The sequence below is a fragment of the Larus michahellis genome, chromosome 6 (assembly GCF_964199755.1).
Source record: "Larus michahellis chromosome 6, bLarMic1.1, whole genome shotgun sequence".
In the NCBI taxonomy this organism is placed as follows: domain Eukaryota; kingdom Metazoa; phylum Chordata; class Aves; order Charadriiformes; family Laridae; genus Larus; species Larus michahellis.
In genome coordinates, this window is record NC_133901.1 from 8928611 (window position 1) to 8952174 (window position 23564).

The following is a 23564-nucleotide window of genomic DNA, read 5'->3' on the forward strand; positions in this document are numbered from 1 at the left end:
AACATGAGAACAAAAAAGAGATTATTGACTCAATGAAGTTAAGAGAACTTAAATAAATGAAGCTAAAGATTATATTCATAGCAAGAAGGAAGCAAAAGGTATGCAACACCATAACCATATACTGAGGTCAAAAACATATAATCAGAAAGCAAAGAAATTATATAAAAACATTTCAAAAAAATACAAAGAAGGAAGAGCACAGTTTCCCACAAAGCATGCAAAAGGACGTGCCGTGTTTGTATACAGGCAAACATTACTGCTCTTCCTGGGATTTTATCTATTGGTAAGTACTCCCAAAACAAACTACCACTTAAATACAACTGCTAAAACCTCAATATCTAATGCCTGCCTAATTTCCTCCAGCTCTGAGGGAAGCTCCAATCTCGCTTACATCCCAGGCTAATTAAACGCACCTGTTAATACAATTCAAGACTAATTCTGCAACACCAAACACAAGCTTCAACAAACCAGGTGACAAGAGGACAACTATTCCATGAAGAAGCCAGGATTCCCCATTTAGCTTGGTCTTGTCTGAAACCAGCAGGTAACAGTATGTAACTGTATGAACAGGTATCATCCTGCAGACATCAGGACAGAATTAAGACAGTATTTAAAAGCAAGTGTGGAATCTCACGAACTTCAAGTCTGAATTTGCAATCCAAATAGCTTTCTCTACCTAACTTCCATGTTGCTTCTTCCCCCCCGCCCCGGCTTTTAAAGAAAGAGGCAACATTCAATCTCTAACCTCCGCTTTTCTGTGGCAAACTCAGAATTTGAACAATGAAAACTCAGAAATTTAGATCGTGCTTTGACAACTTCAGGTAAGGATACTGCCCTTTCTCTGATACACCGAGGCTGCAGGTAATTAAAAAATTAAGATCAACAAGAATGGGGCTTTGAGCAACCTCGTCTAGTGGGAGGTGTCCCTGCCTGTGGCAGGGGGCTTGGAACTAGGTGATCTTTAAGGTCCCCTTCCAACCCAAACCATTCAATGATTCTATGATATTGCCTAAAATACATTCAATATTTATCAGTGCCATCCCCCAGCAGCACAGGCTGGGTGCAGGGGTAGAGCCAGGGCTCCCCTCAGACCAGAAGACCATTATCAGCACCTTCTCAGTGCCAGGCTTCAGCACACAGAAAAGCTGCACTTAATGCCCCTGAACTTCATTTTACAGTATGTTATCATTTTAATAAGATAGCTGTCTTTTTCCTTTGCCTATAAGCCCCAAATCCTGAAGTATTTGTTTTAAGAACACTTTATGCAAACTTCCATAAGGTCTATATTAAATCCAAAATGCGCAATAGGCTCTTGACAGTGGAAGGTAATTTCATAAAGTGAAAATTAAAGTATACTAAATTTGCTACTCAGCGTATAACAAGCTGCAGTACATTTCCATTTGCAGCGTGAACGAATTCACCTGTAGGTTATCATGAATAACTATTAAAATAGCTTGCGATATATACAGAACAGGAAATAAAGATATAACTTTATGAAATGGAGCTACAAGAAGTCATCTGTGCCAAGAATTCGTCAGTAAACAAGAACAAAAATCCACAGATCAAGCAGAGAAAGATTTTCTATTTTATTACTTTGGAAAAATAAAACCAATCCCGACTATTCTTATTAAAGCAAGTCACAAAGTGTTCGAATTTCAGAACTACTGGAGGAAAAATAAAATAAAATAAAAAAATCAAGCTGGAGAGTAGACTGCCAGCATGCACAGCCCCTTCCCCCCAAACCAACACACACAAAACACCCACCCACCATGCCAAAGGTTAAGTCATTTAGTCAAGTTCAAAGATCTTCAAAGAGTTCTTAGATCCAGATAAGCCCATATGTTACCAAAATTCTGTGAAAAGCTATTACTTTCCAATCTGCTTTTCATGTCTAAGTTACAGAACACACAGATGCTTGGCATCACTCAGTATCCCTAAATTCTCACACCAGATAATCAAGGCTCACCAATAACTTTCCTATCTAAAATCCTAAGAAATGTCTTTATTCCATCAACACTTAGTCCACTTGTAAAAATTGAAAGTATCCATAAAAGCCCATTCAGTTACTGCACAATAAGTGTTAATTTGCTAATTTCTTCACAGGTAATCAATTAAAATGTAAAATATTGGATAAAATTAGTTGCACTAAATTTAACAGCTGCTCCATAAGCATAATTAGTTTCACAAGGGCCATATGTATTCTGAACAGAGACAGAGTTGAAACAAATAAGCAGATTTTAAAACAAGTTTGAGGAAATCTGCATTTAATTAGCAGGTGGGCACTACAACTGCATAATGTTTTTATACATTTATATTTATGAAGTGACAGAAGATCTAAAGGCTTTTTAAAATGGCGTTTATTGTTTGAATGGGAACTGTTTTGCTGCATGCTAAAGTGATTTAAATCCTTATAGCTCTGCTTTGAAAAAATCATAAATGGTGAAAGAAAACATGTGGAAAACTGTAAAACTAGAAAGAATTTGCGACAAAAAGCAGAGACACATACCATAACCAAAAGGAAACTACACTTAATTAAATGTACACTACATCTGGAATATCAGCCTAATAAAACGTGAAACTATTAATTTTCATTGTTCTAAAGGAAATGAGGTCAGTGTCGTTTAGTATTTCCCCAATTATATTGCACTAAAGCATCGAACGATATCTTATAGGTACAATCTAATCTTTTCAAAACACTACAATTTGAACGCAGTCACCGAGATAGACTTTTTAAAATGGAAAGAGGAATTAGAGCACAAAACCAAGACAGCTCAAACAGAAGTGCTCTTTCAGTGGAGGTAAGTTCTTGACAAAAATAAGTTATTTTCTTGGCAAACAGCAACCACCTCTCAAATGAAAATTTCTGAGATGTCAGATTCTTCCCTGGCATTCTTCTAAGTATCTCTCAGCTGATACGATTCTTATTAGATTATTATTATCTCAACAGCCACAAACAAAACCCAACAAATTCATGCCTCTAATAGTTTAGCAATAAATCACAAGTCTGGGAAAGAACAATGAAACACAACTGCATTGCATCAAACCTGGATATTCATATTAGTAATAAAGACATAGTGCAAACGCACAACTAATTGCAGCAAAATGACGTGTTGTCTTTCAAAGCATATTAAGAGAAAGTTTCTTGTTTAACTCAACTTCACTAGCAAGACAAAAAAAAAAAATAATCATGGTACAAGTTCTTGGGAAGGTAAAATAATTTCAAGCATCAACTGCAGTTGTTCACAGTGTGGAAATTACTAATACTATACTTTTTTTTTTTTAATGCAAATAATGCTACCCCTATAGAACATTTCAGGTCACTATTTTAAAATGCATGTGTGTGAGGAAGTTAAACATAGCGAATATGTATGATAATATGGTTTAATTATTTACTGTTAAATATAAGGTGAGTGATAATGAAACCAGGCAAAAGCAGAGTCAGCTTTTAAGTCCAAAGTGAGACTTGCGCTAAGAGGAAAAACAAGTTGTTTCAAGCCAGCAGTTTCGATGGTTGGTGACGAAATAGCGGGATATTAAAGATAGTAACAATATCATCCACAGTGCCAGAGAAACACAATATGACATACAAACAATGACCGGGACAATCAAGAAAACGGTTTGCAGAACTGAGACAATGGATTCATCAGATACAGGCATCAACTTAGTTCAATAATAAACTGTTCTCCACCTATAAGTTACATTAATTTCATAATCAAACATTTGAGGAAACAATATTAAAAATTCCAGTAAGCTGTAACTAAAAAAAAAAAAAAAAGTAGTTAGTAGTTACTGAAAACTTGGCATGAACAGTACACAAATGCAGCTGGAGAGAACAGATAGAGAAAACACTACTTTTAGTCTGGTTTATCCTCAAGCAGTCCGTTTGTTACAAATCTAGTTCTCCAAACTACAACCTTCTGGTCCACCTCTTCTCACTTCCACAGAAGACTGAAGCGCTGCTTTTGCCACAATGGCTTGACTATCCTACAAAAAAATTCTCCTTAAATGGGGGGGGAAGACTAGAACCAGTGCTGACAGTGACAGCGTATCTCCGGTTCAGCACGCCCACAACGGTGCTGGAAAACCTACCGGAGATCAACAACTGGGTGAAAAAGAATTGAGTCCAGAAATACATAAAGTTTACTTAAATTGGGCTTATGTGTTAGCAGTCCTTCGCTCAGAGACTTGTGTCTCATGGAGTTCAGCCAGCACTCCCTGCCTAAGGAACGAGTGAGAGGTGAGAAGCTGGCTACGACCCTACCAGCTGCAGGAGCGCTTTGATAAAAACCTTCACAGAAAACTAAAACCAGAAAACACACTTTACTAAATATTATCTGAAAACCAGAAATATAAATCAGAGATTAAATAGCTGCTATTCAAGCATGGAGATAAATAATTTGTTTTTGTTGATGTGCTTTTACAAAATGCCTAACAAAGCTCGTTACGCTAACCTGTACGTAACTGTAACTTCTTATTTCATCAAATGGCTCACTTGAGGAGCATTTCCTTGCATGCAGAAGTGTGATCTGCTTGAGAAGGCCAGATGCACATTACAGATATGTATGGAAGTACATAAACTGCAGTGTTATTGGATACACATTATTTTTGCGTTCGGCACAGAAAACTATATATGCTATTTTTCAACAGGCTTTTTTTATGCAGAGGGAGGGTGGTGGGAGCAGCTGTGGCCAAAGGAAGTGTAATGAAGTGTGTTGGCTGGGATTTGGGAAGGGAGAACAGCTGTGTGAACAGCTCCCACTGATCTACTGGAATTGCGAACTGTTCCACTCCATTAGCCATGGCAGGAGGCGATTCTCTCCCCACTCACACAGAGGTCACTAATTGCCGCAGATATAACTGGTCCAAAGGAGCTGAGGATCTTTGGCCTCATCGTCATTGGGGGGAAACATGTTGCATCATTCATTTCCCTTGTAATCTGTATGAAGACTCTGAACTGCCTCCCTGAGAAGATTTCACCTTAAATTAGGACTGTCAGTTTAAGAACACATGTATTTTGACATGAAATTAATCTCTTTCACACATTTCTTTTCTTAGAGGCTGTCTCAAAACAGGACTTTTTTCTAACCCTACATAAATGTAGCCATCTCATGACTGAGCAGCAAAAGCTAGAATTTAATTCTAATAAAGTTTGGGTAATAAAATAGTAAATAAATGGGAGTTACTACATCATCTCATCTGCCAAATAAACTAAGAAAAAAGCCACCCCTCCAATGCTGCATCATTTCTCATTCAAAGCAGTTTTAACAGTCTTGAAATTCTAGACTTCAAGGGCATTAAAAACGCATACACCAACACAGATGCATGCAATACCCAGCTGCACATATATTATATGTAAACTTTCATATAAAACCAAAGTTAAGGTTGCTAAGAGAAGTAATTATTATTCCAGTAATCTGTTAACAACAACAATAACAAAATAACCCCAGCTTGCATCAGCTGAGAATATCCAGCTTGTTTTATTCTCATACAAGAGTTTAAAAGCTACTCAAGGTGAGGCAAAAGCAAAACAGTTGTAAGTTTGCCACACAAAGATACCAGCAAGAAGGATTCCTTCCTTTCCTAACTGAATTCCAGAACTGACGCCTTTTTACGTTGAAGAAAAAGCAACCAAAAAAAAATGGGCTGTATGAAACTTCTGTCCCTTTAGATTGTCTAATCCTGCAGGAAAGGCATTTTGTATCTTTTTTACATTCTTTTTTTAAAAAAAAAAAAAAACATAATAGGAAAACTTGAATTCTATATGATCGAATAAGGTAACATATTCTATTAGCAAGTAAGTTCATCAGGCTTTGTAATTAATTTATCCCTATACGTGCAGTTATTCTATTCCTGATACAGCTGGAATCTATTTTAAAAAACAAGGGTCCAGCATACTTTCAGGACTCTCAATAAAGACACAAACTTACTTGTTTCTACATCATGCAGGCATTAGTGACTCTGCATCTGCTATGACAGGAAGATCTGGATGTATCACACAGCAATGAAAAAAGGTCAAATTCATTTTCCAGATGGAATCACTATCCAGGTAATTATTTGTTGTAAATTTGACAACACCTCCAATATTATGTTAAAAAGTTAAGCAACGTAAATGAGAGATTTCAAGGTTGAATTTTTCACTTCCCTACTGCCTCTGAGAGGTTCAAATTAGTTACAGGTAAGGGCTAACTTTCTGTCTCTTTTTGAAAAGACCACTGTTTTATTTTTGTGATTGTAAAACATCTAAGATTGAGGCCCCAACCATGGTTTGAGCTTAAAGATGCTATAATATTTATGTATACTTATATCCACAGAAATATTAGACAGCTGAATGAAATTACCTAAACAGATGCTTGAAATCAACTTACACCACGGAACACTGACTGTTCTCATAAACTGAAAAAAGAAAAAAACACCCCACCAACCCAACCCAGAGCATTACAGCACCATCGCTGTCAACGTGAGGCACTCAAACCACAAGTACGTACCAGCGTGAACCCAAAACTGAACCAACAGAAAAAAACATCTCAACATTTCTCATTCTTCAACACTGCAGCAACTTGCAGTACCTCAAAAAACTGCTAAAAGACAAAATTAAAGCGTACGCTTGCGCTTAGAAACAAATCCATAATTTAAAATATTGGAACTATTGAGACAGACTTGATTCACGCAATGAACAGAGGTCTCACACGACACTTAGGAAATAACACTTAGATAAAAAGCTCTGTGTCTACTTGTACTTGACTGGTAACAAACTAAACCATTACTCTGTGCTCATAATTAAGGAAAAAGGAATTTTTTTTTTCTTTAATTCAGCGATAACCAGACATTGTAGGTTTAAATTTTATGAGATGTAAGAAGTTTGAGGTATTCTACCTGTACTTTTTACCACACTAGGTTTATGAAGCATACAGAAAGACTTGTAGAATACCATCTTGTTTTCTCAAATTAAAAAAAATAGTCTTAACATATTTAATGAAAATAGCCGTAACTTCAGTATAGGATCAAGTCTCTGAAAATTAAGTCATGAGAGGGCTCTAGAAACTCCTGTTTCTAGTGCAGTGCACACACAAAAAGAGAAAAAACTAGCATGCCATACTGTCAAAATCTTTTGAAGACACAACATAAACAGCTTGTATATTTTGTTACTATTTTTCAATACACAGTCCATAAACGCAAAGATAATTTTCTAATTTACAGGCAAGTTAGATGCATCTTACTTTAATATTTTGTATTTTACAAGCACAGAGTAGATATAGAAAAGCATGTTCTTTTTTTAATATTCTCCTAGATGAATACTGAAGAGCTGATTTGCGGGAGACTGACAAATACACAGCTGACGGGCTTATCGGATGCAAAATCTACTTTACTGGAAGTTATCACCTATAAGCCTGTTGTGTCTTTCCCAAACCCCAACTCTAATGACTAATTAAGAACTCCAAGAAAGGGACAGGAGAGAAACTCTGAAAATTTCACTTAATATTCCAAAGAAAAATTGTTTTCATCATGGAACCTGTAATTGTTACCTAAAACATTGTAAAATTAAACATATCAAGAAGAGAAACAACAAAATATGAATTGTTTTAAAAAATACATAACGCAACAGAACTACTTGATTATTACACTTCAAAGTGTATTCTGACTGTTCTGATCAATTGATGATACAGATCACAAACTGACAATTTAAATGGGTAATAACAATCAATTAAAATGCCATTTCTAGATACCTATGCCTTTGTTTAAAAAAAGATTCTCAGTTTTACTACGAAGTTCTCTTTTAAGCTTTGCTTTTTGTTTAAAACATAAATAAAATCTCACAGAACCACAGCAAAACCATGAAACAATTACAGACCAGCCTTCCTGAATCTGCAAGAAGCCTGCAACAGCAGCTATTATGTACTACACTCATCTCAATTTTGAAACCTGAAGGCAAGAATTAAAATGTAAACTGTATTATTTCCATCACTGAGAATATTACCAAAATTATGCCGTTAACAAGCCAGCTCCAAAAATAAAAAACTACCTATTGTGTCCTTCAAAAGCTTCAACAATTCTCTTCCCAACAGCTACATCACGACTCCCAGAATATTAACACCACTATGGGGAAGTGGGATGGAACGGAATTGGAACATAATGAGATTTTAGAATTGAAAGGTGTAACGTATATTAAGCTAACAATGTACTAAGCAAGGAAAACTTGCCTGCTACCCCTCCACCACCTTCAAACACCTCTTCAGCAGTCACTGATGTCCCCATGCCTACAATGACACCACCAACTGCCTGCGGTTCCTGGTGCTGGCAGACAGTTGTTTTCCTATTGTGTATTTTTCACGACTCTCCAACTTCGTTTTTCCCTGCACCTACTGTTACCTGCTACTAATCAAACTACCAAGTCTTTGGGGCTTAAGTTCTATTTTGAATACTCATCAATACTGCAGAGAGCACACCAACAGCTTGATCCCTGTCTGGCACTTTCCCATTATAAGTAACGTAAGGGTACGTTGACTAACCACAGGCAATCAAGGTATTACCATTCCTCAGATGAGATGATATCATCTCTAACAATCTATTGTACTTCACAGTTGCAACATACTAGAAACTTGATACCTTTGGTTACCAACCTTCAGGTTTCATAAGATGCACCGGTCTTGTGATCGTATCAGCTTACTGTAAGATATGTTCTGAAATAAGGTCAAGACTTCATTGTATTATTCAGATAATTCGATCTTGTTAATTTAGCTGAAGCATGGGAATACTCCATAATTCAGATACGTTACCACAGTCTTCAGGAAAGCTTTCATCAGAATACTTGAGATCTTACTTTATCCTGTTGCCTGATCCGTAACATTCCAACTTCTAATGCTTATTTTGGGCTAGAGGTGTAACAACATTGAGTAACAATGCGGGTGAGTAACCCCTAATTATCACCCCTCTGAGTAAGGGGCTCTATTGACTTGGACTTAAAGTCAGAGTCGCAATCTAACACCCTTTTGCAGTCAGTGGCTAGAGATCTGTTAGATAAACTCCGATTTTAGCAAATCCTCGTTCATTGAGTCTAGTAGATAGGACAATCAAAGTTGTAAGGCATGTAACCGTGCAGATATTTTGTCTTTATCCTGTAAATTAGACACAACTAAGGACTCCATCAGGGTAAGTCACTGTTTTTCTTCTCAGTGAGTGGCTGAGCCCTGTGACAGCTTTCCTTTCTTTGTACTCATGTTGCTCCTACCTCATTTTGATTTACAGGGTTTTCACAAGGAAATTTCACAGTAGACTGGAATCATGAAAGAGAGGACCCTTATATTCTGATTTGATAGTTAGAATTCTTGATGTCAGAGACTTAAGGAGGAATAACCAGCTGACTTGAAATTAATAATGGAGAATAAACAGATAACAATTTAAATTGAAAGCTGGCTTGAAATTCACCTACATTTCCCATTTCTGAGACATATTTCCTTTTTGCTCTTCCAGTGCCCTATCCAACAGCTGTTTTCTGCCTCCCTGTTGGAAAATAATGTACAAAATAATGTATGAACAAAAACAAAAATTTTCAGTATATTCACATTTTTGAGGACTGGACAGTTTTAAAAAAAATTTGCTCAGCATACAGAATTTTATATTTTTTTATTTACTGCTTCTGTTTAGCCATTTACTTGAAAAAAATATAAAATTTTCTCTTTCCTAGTTTAGTAGGAGAGTCAGGTCCAGATATATTTGGAAGCTCTCACCAGAAAGGGAACAGCTCTACCTAAAATGAAACTAAGTTGTTTATAAAGTTCTTCTGTAATATGCATTTTACTTTAAAATACGCTAAAAGAGATTTAGAAAAGCTTGACAAATGATCCTTTTCCAACATATTTTCTTGGCCTTTAATTGTACACCATATTGTTGTGCATTTCACAGGGCATAACAGTATTTACCAGTGCCCCAGTGCTGGGCAGTCTGTGGAGAAACAGCACAATGTCAATACAGGGCAGTAAATTCAAGGCACACCAGAAACGATGACTGCTTTAAGGCAGAGAAAAGTCCAGACGGATGGGAAGTACTGTCCAAAGTCACTCATCATTTCAAAGCGTGGTGAAGGTCTCTAGGAGCAGTACTCTAACAAAGCCCTGGGGAATACAAGCTGATCTTCCAAAGCAAACCCCTGAAGGACAGCAGAAAGGACCTCCTGTCTTCAGGGAGGAGGATGTTCCGTACAGGGAGAGACTTCACCGAGCCAGGTTGGCAACAGGGTCCACTCAGAACCCCAAATTCAACACAAACCAGATGTTGAAATTTGGCAATTGCATAAATGTATGTTTAAAGATCTCACTGTGAACACTTTTATAACTAACACGATAACTACATTTATGTGATTCCCATTGCACTGCTACATTACATCAAAGAAAAATACACTCATCAATTAGTAGATAGAATTTTGACTAACACCAGAATTTCCAGTACAACCAACCAGAAAGCTCAAAGGCAGATTAAAACTGTTGTTCCATTCTAAAATGTATTTCCTAGCAATAGTTCTGACAATCTACGGAGCAGCATTTCCATTGCGACATATTTGATGGGACTTAATAAAATAAAATTCCTAGTGAGTATCAATAAGAAAGGCTATTTGTATTTTATATATTTTTTCTGTCTTGAATATTTGTTCACAAAAGTGATCTCTTCTCTGATTACCATTATAAAAGTCTCAAAATTAAAACAATGGATTTATTTTAAAAGAATTCTGCAGCTTTCCTTAAGGATTAATTCATATTTTAATTTCTGCTACCACAATTCACTTGCTTTAACCCCTCATCTGTTAATTGAACCATTATTTCATGAATAAATTACTTTGGTTTTGGTTTTGTTTTTAAATTAATAACTTTTTTCAATCTTACACTTTAACCATAATCTGGACAATTGTTTTTTAAACTTATGTTTTAACATCAAATTACTAGAACCGCTTTTTTTGTAGCAAAAATGGCAAAGCTGACCTTTATTTTATTAGCCTACAATTTGCTCACCAGTGTTTTCTTAAGCTATATGAATGGCTTATGTAGGCTGACAGCATCCCACAGATGGTTATGATTATGTTCAACAGGACAACGCACTCATTGAAAACTTTCACAGACGCTTACCTAATGGGATGTCACATTAAATCTGACAGAGTAAGATAAAATAACTACATACTAATTATAATATCTCAAAAAGGTCATTTTCAAATGATATTCACAACATTTCTAATGTAATTATTGACAGAACAGGCGCTCTAACATTCATGTAAGAATGAGTTTTTAAACTACTGCGATTATTACATAGCTTTCTTCTGACAGAAGATGTCCTTGAATATACATAGCTGTCAACATCTTGGAAATAGATGCCCCTTACTACAAAACTCTGGTAAACGTCAGAATTCGATTTGACTACTACTCGCTTCCTCTCTTAATGCTTAATGACTAATTCCTCCGAGATACCCTTAAAAGCCCTAAAATGTTGTCCTTGGGTAGAAACTTTCACTCAGCAATCAATCGGGAGCAAATTAGATGATTGTGTTGAAACGTACTGCACTGTTTAAGCTAACAAATGAATGAAGAAAGGTAGTATATCGGAACATATGCCACTACACTGAAGTTGCTTAAAGGGTCTGTTGGAAGAATATTTGGTTTCCAGTGAAGCTAATACGCTATAAGAAGGGACAGTGATGAAAGAATACCAAGTCATATGGAAATCCAAATATAGTGACAGACACAATTATTTTACTAATTGCTAATGAATACAGTCAAGTGGCTTCAAAAAGCAAAACTTTGCTTGGACTACTTCAGGTTTTGACCTCTGCATGAGCAAATGCATTTCAAACTGAAGCCCACCAAAATTGATTAACGGCGCCAGCCAAGGCCAGCGTGTAGTTGAAGCTTTTTTCCATCTATCACATGGCCCCAAGGATAGTTAAATGAACCTTAAAATGGCTACAAACAGCTCAATGACTACACAGACTCCTGCCAATTAGAAATAATTAGGCAGTCATTTTGGTGGTAAGTCTTTTTAAGTGCATACATAATGATGCAATGATGCTTATTAGCGATCTCATATGAGCTATGCTCAAACAGCCTGGAATAATTATGCAACTATCACAAAGCCTTGCACATCTCTGTACTTCACCTTAATGCATTTAAAAATCCACTTCATTACCTCCAGTAATTAATCCTCCATTAATTGCAGGAAAAGCCCAGTTTACCGTGCTTCGTTTCTAATTATCTTATAAATAGTTATGGTTCTAATTAATGTGTTCATTAAGCTGAATATCTTTCTCAAAGCCATGCTCAGAGCAAAGGTTCCACTTTTGAGAGAAAAAGCCTAACTAGCCATAAGGTGAGGCCATTTTGGTTGTATTTGCTTTTATTTTAGTATATTCAACCTCCTAATTGGCATTTAAAATCTAATTTGGAAGAACTTCAAGACGACTATATAGCAGAAAAATAGGAAAAGGATTTTTTTTTTTTTTTTTACCCATTCTCCAATCAAGAAACTTAGAGCTTTAACAGGAAAACTTTTAGCATATCTTTTTGATATAGACTGGTAACAGATTTTCAGTGCTATGCCACAGATTAATTTAAATTCTATTACAGTTTAGCTTATCCCTGCATGTTTCCATATAAGAGAAGCAAAAATATAGAAGAAAAATACATATCTAACAGTATATGCAAAATTTGAAAACAACATGCTACTGCCCTTGCCTTCATTTCTAGGATATAAATCAGTGGTACAGAATTACAAAAATATTGAAGTCAGTTATTCAAGCTGAGCATAATGTAAGTCTTTAAAGTCTATAAGAGTTTTTCAGTTTGCCATACTACGAGTTGATATGATCCTATGAAAACCGCAACTGAAGAATATTTTGAAATAATATTTATAGACAAGGAAACTCCATATCGGAAGCATATGTGTCACAGTATTTTGGATGTATGCATATATGAATTTGCAGAAAACTTAAAAGATTCAAAATAAAAAAAATTCTACAAGAGTAATCCAAAATATTTAAGTTACAGTTAATAATACTTATAGATATTATTTTCCTTTCTTTTCCTAGATTTTGATTTTTTAAAATATGCGTTCTATCTATACACAACTCTCTCCAGTTACACTATGTGAAAGTTTTCACATTTTTTCCTTATGCAATCGCATATTTAACAAAATATTTTGCTCAGGTAATTACTTAAATGCTATTTTGACAATAAAATGACAAACACTCTACATATGCCTGAAATTACCAATTGAGCGGGTTTTTTTAATAATCTTCCTACAGCATCACACCCAAGTTAAACCTGGAATCACTGACGTCAAGTGCAGCTTTGCTATTGACTCTGATAGGGACCAAGTTTTATACCAATAAACCTATATCAAAACCAGATGAAGCATTATCATCTATATATCGTCTTGCTCTTGCATTTCAGGGAGACACGGTGCCTTGCCTTAGACACTGGCACCTTTCCCTGTTCACAGTGCCTTACTCCAGCGTTCACATTGCCTCTCACCTGATCTCAACTTGAACCTCCCAGGCTTGACCCTTTTTTCCCCAACGCAAACATGGGCATCTCACCCTGTTCTCTTGCTCTCCACTAAAAGAGCACAAGAGAGAGCTTGCAGACAGATCAGTGCACAGAACTACTTTGGAGCACAGAGGTGGGAGGAGAACAGGCACTAAAGGATGAAGGGACAGTCAGGAAAGTGTGACAGTACCCCAACTTTCATCAGCTTAACCTGGCACGAACTCACTCCCAAAGCACCCTTTGGTCATAAGATCCACAACTGGCAGCTGCCTATTTGGATCTTGAAGTACAATTGATTTATATGGGATAAAATTTGTTTGTACAAATGTACCAAAAATACTGTATGCAGCAGCTACTGTCCTCACGAAGACAGCAATGTCCCGCTACTGAGCAATGGCTTCAGCTGAAATCCTGGACAAAAGCAGGGATCAAAGAATTCCAGGGCATGTATGCTGATTTATACAGAAGAGTAATCGTCTCTAAAAACCAAACTGAAACCCTCTAAAGCAAGCGTCAGCAATTACCAAAGATGGATTTGGAACGGCATACGGCACAGCTAGGAGCAAAGAACCATAATACCCTGAGAAAAATAGCTAAGAAAGGCAGTGGTCCCCAGGTCCTGGCTCCCACAAAGTCCCAGACTAGCTTCCAGCCACAGAGGCAAGGCATTACTGATGAACAACATCTTATCTCTCTGGTAATTAATTTCTCCCAGGGCCTGATATATTTCTAGCAATATATTTAACCTCTAGTTTGAAAAATGCATAGCATCAGCCACAGCATACATCAAATGTTGCTGAGCCCTGATCCAAAGTGGTTGGTTCTAAGAACAGTCTTGTTATAACTGCCCCTCATGTAACTTGAATAAAACAACACAAGAGTAATACACAAAGATAACTGAAAAGGACTATGGTAACCAATCTATTAATACAGAAAGTAAACGTGGCAAGGAATCTGTGGAAGAAACAGTAATCCATCATCAAAACTGCCATCAATAGGGAAGCTGAATTAGGGTTGTACACGTAATCTTAACTCTGGCACATACAACTTCAGCAAGGTTGACTTAGATACATTCAACAAAATTCAGGTTGAATTTTTGAAATACAGGGGTTTGACAGCTACTTGTATTCTATTGTTACAGGGTAACCTTTAGTCTTGCTTTTTACATTCTCATGAGTCCCTTAGAAAATATGTAGTAAAACACTTTTTCAGCAGAAATACACATATTTCACCTACATCTTTTTAAACTAGATACTGTTACTATCATGTGTTATTAGAAGTAGAAAGAAAGATGGGAAGAAAGTAAACAGTAAAATATTTCAACTGAATTCTACAATCTTTAGTTTCACATTTTGATAATCACATTCTAGAAACCAACACTGGAATCAGTAGCAATTCACATAGGAAATAATGACAGTCTTATATTACCAATGCATCTTTAAGACATCTGCTATATGTTGGTTTGCATAGCTGCCTCTAGAAACATGATCTCTGCAGCAAAAAAATAACAGATTCTATTTCACGGCCCGGGCTTTGGTAGCGGAGAACAGAGGATTTAAAAGAAAGTAAAAATACATAGTAGTTTAGAATGTAGACATATCGAAATCAAAAAGCCAGTTCTGCACTAAGGGGAATCACATTATACTTCTTGTCTTCCTGAGTTCCTTTTCCCAAACAGAACACTGAAGCATTAAAAAAAACAACACAAAAAAAAACCCAGCCCAAAAAAACCCCAACCTGCAAATACACCCGTTCCCAAAGGGAGATATAAAAGGTTTTAGAAAAATGAGAAGCTATACTTAAAACACATTCTGTGTACATAACACCTGGACTGCTTTAGGAAAAAAAGTTTACATGTAATTAGACTCAATGCTTAGCTCTAAATGAGCAGCACTTATGCATTCATACCTTTTTTAAGGCCTTTTTTTTTTTTTTTTTTAATACCAATGAAGGGCATCAAAGCAACTGTCACTAGCAGCTATCTGGCCTTATTGATAACTTAAGAGCCCTTGGCGTTGCCTTATGAAGTTTAATTTCCCAAAGTGGTCAATTAGATCTCGGTAATGTGCTCATTGGTGGGTTATTGCTCTAGGATATCTTCAGTGCTACTGCTTCACCCCTGTATTTTTTCCAGTACACTCATATAGACAAACTGTTAAGTTCCTTTTGAAAAAAGTCAGTTACTATAGCTAAAAAATATTTTTAGAGACTATTGGTGATACAACCTGTAATGCAACAAGATCCTAAATAAAAACTGCAGGTTTTGATTTATTGTGGGAAAAAGAAGAAATAGGATCTGACGTTACTATCCACAGAAAAACCTAAAGATCACATGAGCAAACTCAGTAATCTGAATTTCACTAGTTCTTCCCTGCCTCAAGCCTTTATTTGAAGGTTAATGAATGAAAGAAATACTATAATATCTTAAGGAAATATACATTCTAATGGACCAAAGTCTCCAAACTTCCCCTTCCTCACCAGTAAGAAGAGAGACAAACACGTAATATTTACACTGATTTCTTACAGAACTATGTAGGTCTGTACAGCTACTTGCAAGCCAGTGTGCTAGTTTGTGTAACAAGGAGAGAAATAAAAACATCCTAGGCAGCAGATCAAAACTTTAAAAGAATAGTAACTCAAGTAGCTACTATGAGTCAAAAGAAGTAATGAAACATTTCAAAAGAAATATTCTGACTAAATAGCATTGCTTGATTTCTTATAGGACTTTTATCTGCTTCTCTTTGGAAAATTCTTGGATCCATTTCCAAAGGAGGTATTTCCAAAGCAGTTTTGTAGATTAACTTTTCAACACTGTCTGACAACGTGTGCCCAACCTTGTTCTTCACAGTTGTCTTGTCATTTCTTGTTTCTTACAGCAGATACACAGAAAGAGCCATAATTGTACCCTCTCTCTTCGCTAATAGCTATCTCATTGCTCTGAGCCAATACTGCTATTGTTACTCAAATTTCACTTCTTAATTCCTTCCATCTCCTTCCCATCAGACAATAAAACTCATATCGTCTGATGTTGGTAGGGATGGTCAATTCAGAAAACCTTCACTTTCTTCCCTAAGCCTTTCCTTTGCCCCAGAACAGCTAACATCACCTATCTTCACGCTTACTCCCATAGGCAAGACCTCTACTCAACTGAACCCAACTTCAGCTTTAATCCATACGTCTGCATCATATTTAAATTTAGTTGTTCTTCACAACATTCTTAAAAATCAGTCTTCTAAGTCCACACAACTGCAATTTATCTTATTTGTGGGGTTAATTTTGCCCACTACTTGAGCCATTCCATTGTTTTGGGGTTTTTTTGGTGTGGGTTTGTTGGTTTTTTTTTTTAATTAATCTCTCCTCTGCCGCCTCCTTTTCCTCCATAAACTCTCGATCTAATTTGCTAGGCCCCTCACAATTTTGCTTTTCATTAATCTCTTCTACTACACATTGCTGCTGACTTTAATGTCTACCTCAAAATGCGCATTCCTTTTAACTTCCTTTCTCCTAAGAACCTTTATTTTCTTTTCAGGCCAATGCTGTTTTAGAAAATTCTTCCTGAAGTTAGTCATAATTAAAACTCTACACTGTAATCTATTAAAAGATGTCCATTGGTGTGTGCTAACCAGAACAGACAGATACAGTCTGCAACTAAAAGGAAGGCTTGAACACAAGTTAATATAGATTAAGTCTTGATCCAACACTTATTATCAGCTGTAAAACCTGATAGGCCAGGGTTTTAATTTGGAAAGACCCTAACACATTAATATTACCACACTGCAATAATATGATGCATGGAAAAAAGAGAGACTAACTGAAGACAGACCCATTCCTATTCACCATTACAAGTAACACAAATACAAAAGCATGCAATGATAACACTGTTTATATCTTTGAAAAAGTCTTCCAAACAACACTTGACTGTGCAATATCATCTCTACTAAAATATTTGCTAATAATCATTTGGATCTACTTTTAAGAAGATATTAAAAAAGGAAATTCTCAAAGATAAAAAAAAAAAAAACAAAAAACACACCTTCATGCAAAAGATGACTGGCTCTTGTCAGTATTAAAAACTGAAACCTGCAAAAAGCTTGAGGTCTTCCCTCTATAGTGGCACGCTATAAAGAACACAGGTAAACAACTGATACATAGCGAGGATTTACAGCTTGCCCCAGCCATGAATAAGTGTCTGAAGGAAGCGGTGATCTTTTTGAGAACAGCTCAAACCTAAGAATCTCGAACTTCAGGGTGCGCGTTGCCTAGTATTGTATTTGTGTTTGAAGCAGCAGTGTTGAAAACGCATCCAGAAAAGGATGGTGGGGAATTCCTTTATTGTAAGTACATCATCACCCTGTGTCATAAACCAGGCAATGCAAGTTACACTATCTTTAGAGATCACTAAATTTGTGAACCTGACTTATTCAGTGTGTATACCAACACAGCAATATTTTAAAGAAATTAGTGGAGTTTAACTGTTGTTTATTTAATGACCCTTTTCACATTGCACTTCTCTGAGCGACTAGAAGACCCTATTTTTAAACATTACAAACCATAAGTGCTAAACACAAAGAATTCTGGCAAGCTATAGGAGTTGAACATAAGTTAATTCTAGCTTACGTTGCTAGGATAATAGCAACTTCAGTCAACAGGCTGCTTTTTCATATCAAAAAACAAGTCTATTCCAAAGCCACTCGTAAGAAGTGGGTCACCCTGCCACTGGACTGCAATAAGATGCACACATTTCAATACTAAATCAATTAGACTGGAACAATGGTAAAGAAATTAGACGTAATTGTGTACCCACACACACACTTGGAAAAAAAAAAAAAAAAACCAAAACGAACACACTGATCAAACACTTCTTTCATTGACAGTCCAAAGGCATCAATTCTACAAACAGGATTACTCTACACACAATGTTTTCTCTTCTTAGATGTGTATAGACATACTAGCTGTTATTGTGTCAATCTAAGTTGAACCGTGTTAAAGATATTTCAAGACAGCAGTTTTCAGTTTAACATAAAGGGAAAAGCCAAAAACACTTGGCAGACAATAAACACAAACTTGTATATTTAAAGGCAATTATAGTAAAATACTCTATAATCACCGAATTGGATGAAATCAGGGAATAAAGGTTAACACATTTTAATTCCATTTAAAGCTACATGAATTAAAAGATTTGCATTACGCGTTCTGATGTAAAGTAAGTATTTTCATATACGATTGACTTAGAGAACAATTGCAGTGAAAACTCCAAAAATATTAACAAGACTCTATCCACATAGAAATTATATGAGATCTGAGTTTCTCCACTCCAGAGAAGCATAATATTCTAATAAGAACTATCCTAATCTTCACCCAGCAATAATTTCAAGATGATATTATTATTCTCATTTCCTTGAATAATATCCATACTCCAGGGCCATTTTCCTTCTCATATTCAATATCATGCATGCTTGTATCAAGATTCCTTTCTTCATATCCTGTCACAGTATCAATCACTGCCTCCTGTCCACTCAATCCACTTTTGATTTATCAGCCGCCGTCTTTCTGGACTCCATAACTCGACCCAAACCATTTTAGCAAGACATTGACAAATAGCACCCAGTATCACATCAACCTGTTCCACTTAGTAAACTAAGAAACAGTAACTGTGACATCTCTGCATAAGTATTCCATTCTATTCCCCAGACTGATGTATATTAATGAGGAGATGGTATTTGAAATGCCTCTTCCACATCAGCATCTAATATGATCAAATTAGGAAATGGGATGATTTATTAAATTTCGTAGGGCTGAAATATTTCTTTATATCACTATATGTGTGGTTTCAGAAAGTGAGCTGTTGCTTTCAATTTTTCTACTGAGGATGTGCCTGCATTTCACAGACGAATTATTGTCTTTAAAAAGATTGCAAGAAGGCGAAATGTTATTAAGCAAATGCTCAGTAAAACAAACTAAATCGGTTTTAAAATTCCTAATTTAATGTAAATCTTGGTTGTTTTGCTGAAATTCAGTTTGTGATCTTATTAAGTCATATTTGCATTGTACTATCTTGCTGTAGGACAGCTTTAAATTTATAGCATTACTAGCAAGCCCCACTTTTTTGACTCTAAAAATGCATTGAAAAGAAAATAGTTATTATATGCACAAGTTTTCTTATCTTCTAAAGTAAAGTACAAAACAAAAAAATCATTTTAGGTTACAAACAATACCTACTCAAAATATTTTTAAAACATGTCACTGTAAAAATCTAACTTTCCAAATTAAAACTTGATATTTCAGTATTTTACACAGTTGGAGCTCTGCAAATCATTCACTCAAATGAAACACCCTTGGCAGAGAGGTTATTAAAAAAATTACATTACAGCCACATATACTTTTACCAACATTTTCACTACCTTGAAAAACAAATCATCTTAATTTGATGGGGGTTTGTGGGGAGAAAAGACATTATAGGATACAGAATTTGTGACATCTGCATGACTTATACCAAAAACAAATCCAGTGATTTAAAGATACCATGTAATGGATCTTAACTTCCAATATGAAACTTGTTTTCTAGTGTCCGTCCAATTGGGAAAAAAAAAAATTAAAAAAAAAAAATCACAGTTGCCCAAGTCCAAAAAGTGGTATTCTGAAGGTACAACCATAAGGTGACAAATACAAGTAGCATAGAGATGATCTTCACTTTATTGCTGTATCTCATATATTGTGGCTTTTCAGGTGGGTCAGTAGATTTTACTCCCTGACACTGGCAATTCAGAAGTTGGAGATCAACAAAAATACTTCAGTGGGTAACATGCTCCACTACACCAACGCAAGGTGGCTGCCTAAGTTACTTCTGATCATTTTATTAGAGAGTTCACGTAAGTGTTTTCTTCAGTACTTATCTTTAAAAGTCATATGAAAATAAGCCGCCTCACCCCAAGCAAAAAAAAAAAAAAAAAAAAGAATGAATTACAGATGCCAAATTCTTATGAAAATTCCGCTTCAGTGCTACAAATACATACATTTCCTAAGACAAATATTGTCTCTCTGCATTTGACAGCTTTATATGGATTTTTCTTCTCTGAATGCTTTTTAAATTCATTTCAACTTCTGGTACCCAGAATCTCCAACAGCAAGGGTTTCCACAGCTTAATTATGCAATATATAAGAACCATCTCCTTTTGTTTGACTAGGATCTGCCTAAATACTCATGTCTTTCCAAGGGAAATACAGATGAGAAAATAACAGGTTAGTCTGATCTTCAGGGGGCCAATGTTATGCATGGGAGTTATGGGAATCAGTAACCAAAAAAATCCACAAGAAGTTTTCAGATTATTACAGTTAAACCAAGGTGACTTCATTAATGCTTTTTGCACTTGGTCAAATGCAAAACATCTAACTTATCTTCAAAGCCAGCTGTTCCACCAGTGTAATTTAAAGACTTAGTACATCAAAAGCACAGCACAGAGATTTCAAATTAGGAAGAGTTTCAAGTGATGTGTAGTTTAGACAATCACTTGCAACTATTATTTCTACTATATTCCAAACTCAGTAACTATATGGCGATCTTAAATTAATGATTTTACAGTAGAAATTATAATTATTTTTCCTAGAAAAGATTCTTACCTTCTTGTTCTACTTTTTGATCTCGATCTTTGAGACCTGTAGGATTTGCCTCTGCCCCTTGATCGGCTACGACTGCGTTTTCTTCTAGAACCATATGAAGAACTACTGCTTGATCTGTGTCTGCGTCTAAAACAAAACCATGCCATTAGTGTGCTACTGCTTCTAAAAACAAATAGGAAAAAAAACCCTAACAGTTTACTTAAAAGGGACATACAAACCTGTGGGTTTTGTATTATAACATTGTTGTAGAAGCCTCAAATACCACTATTACACTGTAATAAGCAATTCACGTACACCTGGGCCACGCCTGTCTTAAATAGCTTACATTCTAAAAATATACATCTCAAGACAGAAAAAGGGCAGAAGGAGAAACAGAAGTTAACTGATTTGCTCCAAATCATGCGATACCTCAAGGACAAAGCCAGGAACACAGCTCAGCTCCCAACAGTTTTTAGTCCCATGACCAGCTCACTGGAACTCACTGCCTCTTTGCCAAATCTAAGGTTGAAGAAACATTTAGACCTACATTCTCAGCAGGATTTCCACCAAAATACACTGTATGGGATAAGGACTACAATTCTAGTGCTAAAAATTAAGTTCATAAAATGCTAACTTCTGCATTGCCACTCTGTACAATTATTTCCAGCCACACTATGTGCAAACATAAAATCTAGACATAAAAATTTATTTTAAATTATGTAAACTTAAAAATATTTTCTGTATCTCTCTATATATAAACTTACAGATGTGTTATGTCAACTTTCATAGCATGCAATCTTTGTTCTGCTCTGATGTAGACAGATCCTCCTATTTTTTTTAAAGTACTATTACTAATCAAATAATCAGTATTAATTTATTCCATTTGAGCTTAGAAATTTTCTCCTGAGTCCAGTCAGGAGCCAGAATGGTACTTCCCTTCCCCCTCCCCCCCAACCTCCCCATTTCATTTATTCAAAGAACAAATTCTTATACACATAGGAGAAAAGTGAGAGAATACATACTAAATACATAAAATAAACCAACTAATCCAAAAACTGGTGAGAGGGATACCTTCCAAGTCTTTATCTTCTGCAAAATTTCCTCTCCATCTCCCTAACAGCTAAATAAATAACAATTGCAATCTTTCTGAAAACCTCCATATTTTTGGCCTTTATTATGTTTGATTAATATTAAAATACGTAGAAACATTTCTACTCAGGATGTAGTCAATGTGATATGTGCTTATCTAGCACAAGGCAAAAGGTGCTGTATTACGTGCAAGTAATGCTGCAGTAGTCCAAACTGGAAAGGATATATAGGTTAAATACTAAAGAACAGGTCTTCATCTGAGAAAGAAGTGCAATGTTCCTGCTAAACGAAGATGAAGAACAGTCATCTTAGAGACGGCTGCTTTTGATTCTTAAGGGTCAGGGATAAACCCAGCAGGACCCCAGCGTGTAATAGTGACTTAACTGCCAGGAGCAAATGCCCTAAACTAAGGGCAAAGCAAAGGTGCCAGCCAGATCCTAAAAGCAGACACTTTCGTCTTTTCTGGATTCAATTTAAGTCAACTGGTCTTCGTCCAGACTCTAATCTCCCTTCAAGCTCTGTTTTTATCTGTGAGATAGCCATGCCTGCACTGGACTAAAGAGATTCATAAAGCTGCATGTCATCAGCATATTGTTGGCATCACAGCCCATGTCATCTCACTGTGTCCCCTAAGGGCTGTATGTAGATGCTAAGCAGAAACAGAAGAAAGGGAGGATAGAAATAAACACGTAAGAAACCCCTCATAACCAGCCAACTTGCCCCTTATTGACACATTCTTCTGCCAGCTAAAGAAAGGTTTTTCAGGAGCACTTTCTAACACATTTACAGTGCAGCTAGACACAATGAGTATTTTCCAGCTCAATTAATAAATTGACCACCACCTGTTCAGTTCGACCCCAGGATCGCCGGAAGTCAGACTGAGAAACAACCAGGATGTCTAAAAAGGCCAGGTACTGAAAGAGGCCTCTGATGAAGCAAATAGGATTTTAGGTCAGGAAAAATTTGGTAGATTTAGCCACATGATCAATGTTCTAAACACCTGGCTGACTACTGTATTCCCTACACATAAAAAATAGCAAGAACAATTGTTGCAGCAAATTCATAGACCTACTATAAAACCACCTAAGTCTATCTATTGAGGAAATCTACCTTGTTGTCTGGAAAGACCCACTTGCTTTATTACAACAGAAAAAAGTAACACAGAATAGTCTATAACTAGTTGAATGAAGCTACTTTTCCAACTGGCATGAATATATGAACTACTACATTTCCAAAAAGAGATTAGAAATTCATTATTTAGAAGGAAGAGAAAGGAAAAGTTATTTTACTTTGTTGGGTTTTGTTTGTTTTAATAAGGAAGTTACCTTTGGATCTGCATATACGCTGGTTTTGTAT

General features: G+C 36.0%; 1 protein-coding gene across 1 annotated transcript in view; it reads right to left on the reverse strand.

Annotated features, from left to right (window-relative positions):
• The window catches only part of RSRC1 (arginine and serine rich coiled-coil 1), a 169960-nt gene that overhangs the window by 138318 nt on the left and 8078 nt on the right, over window positions 1-23564 (reverse strand). Inside the window, exon 3 of the mRNA XM_074591886.1 lies at window positions 21141-21266. Coding sequence (XP_074447987.1) covers window positions 21141-21266 — 126 coding nt within the window. The remainder of the gene's footprint in view (window positions 1-21140; window positions 21267-23564) is intronic.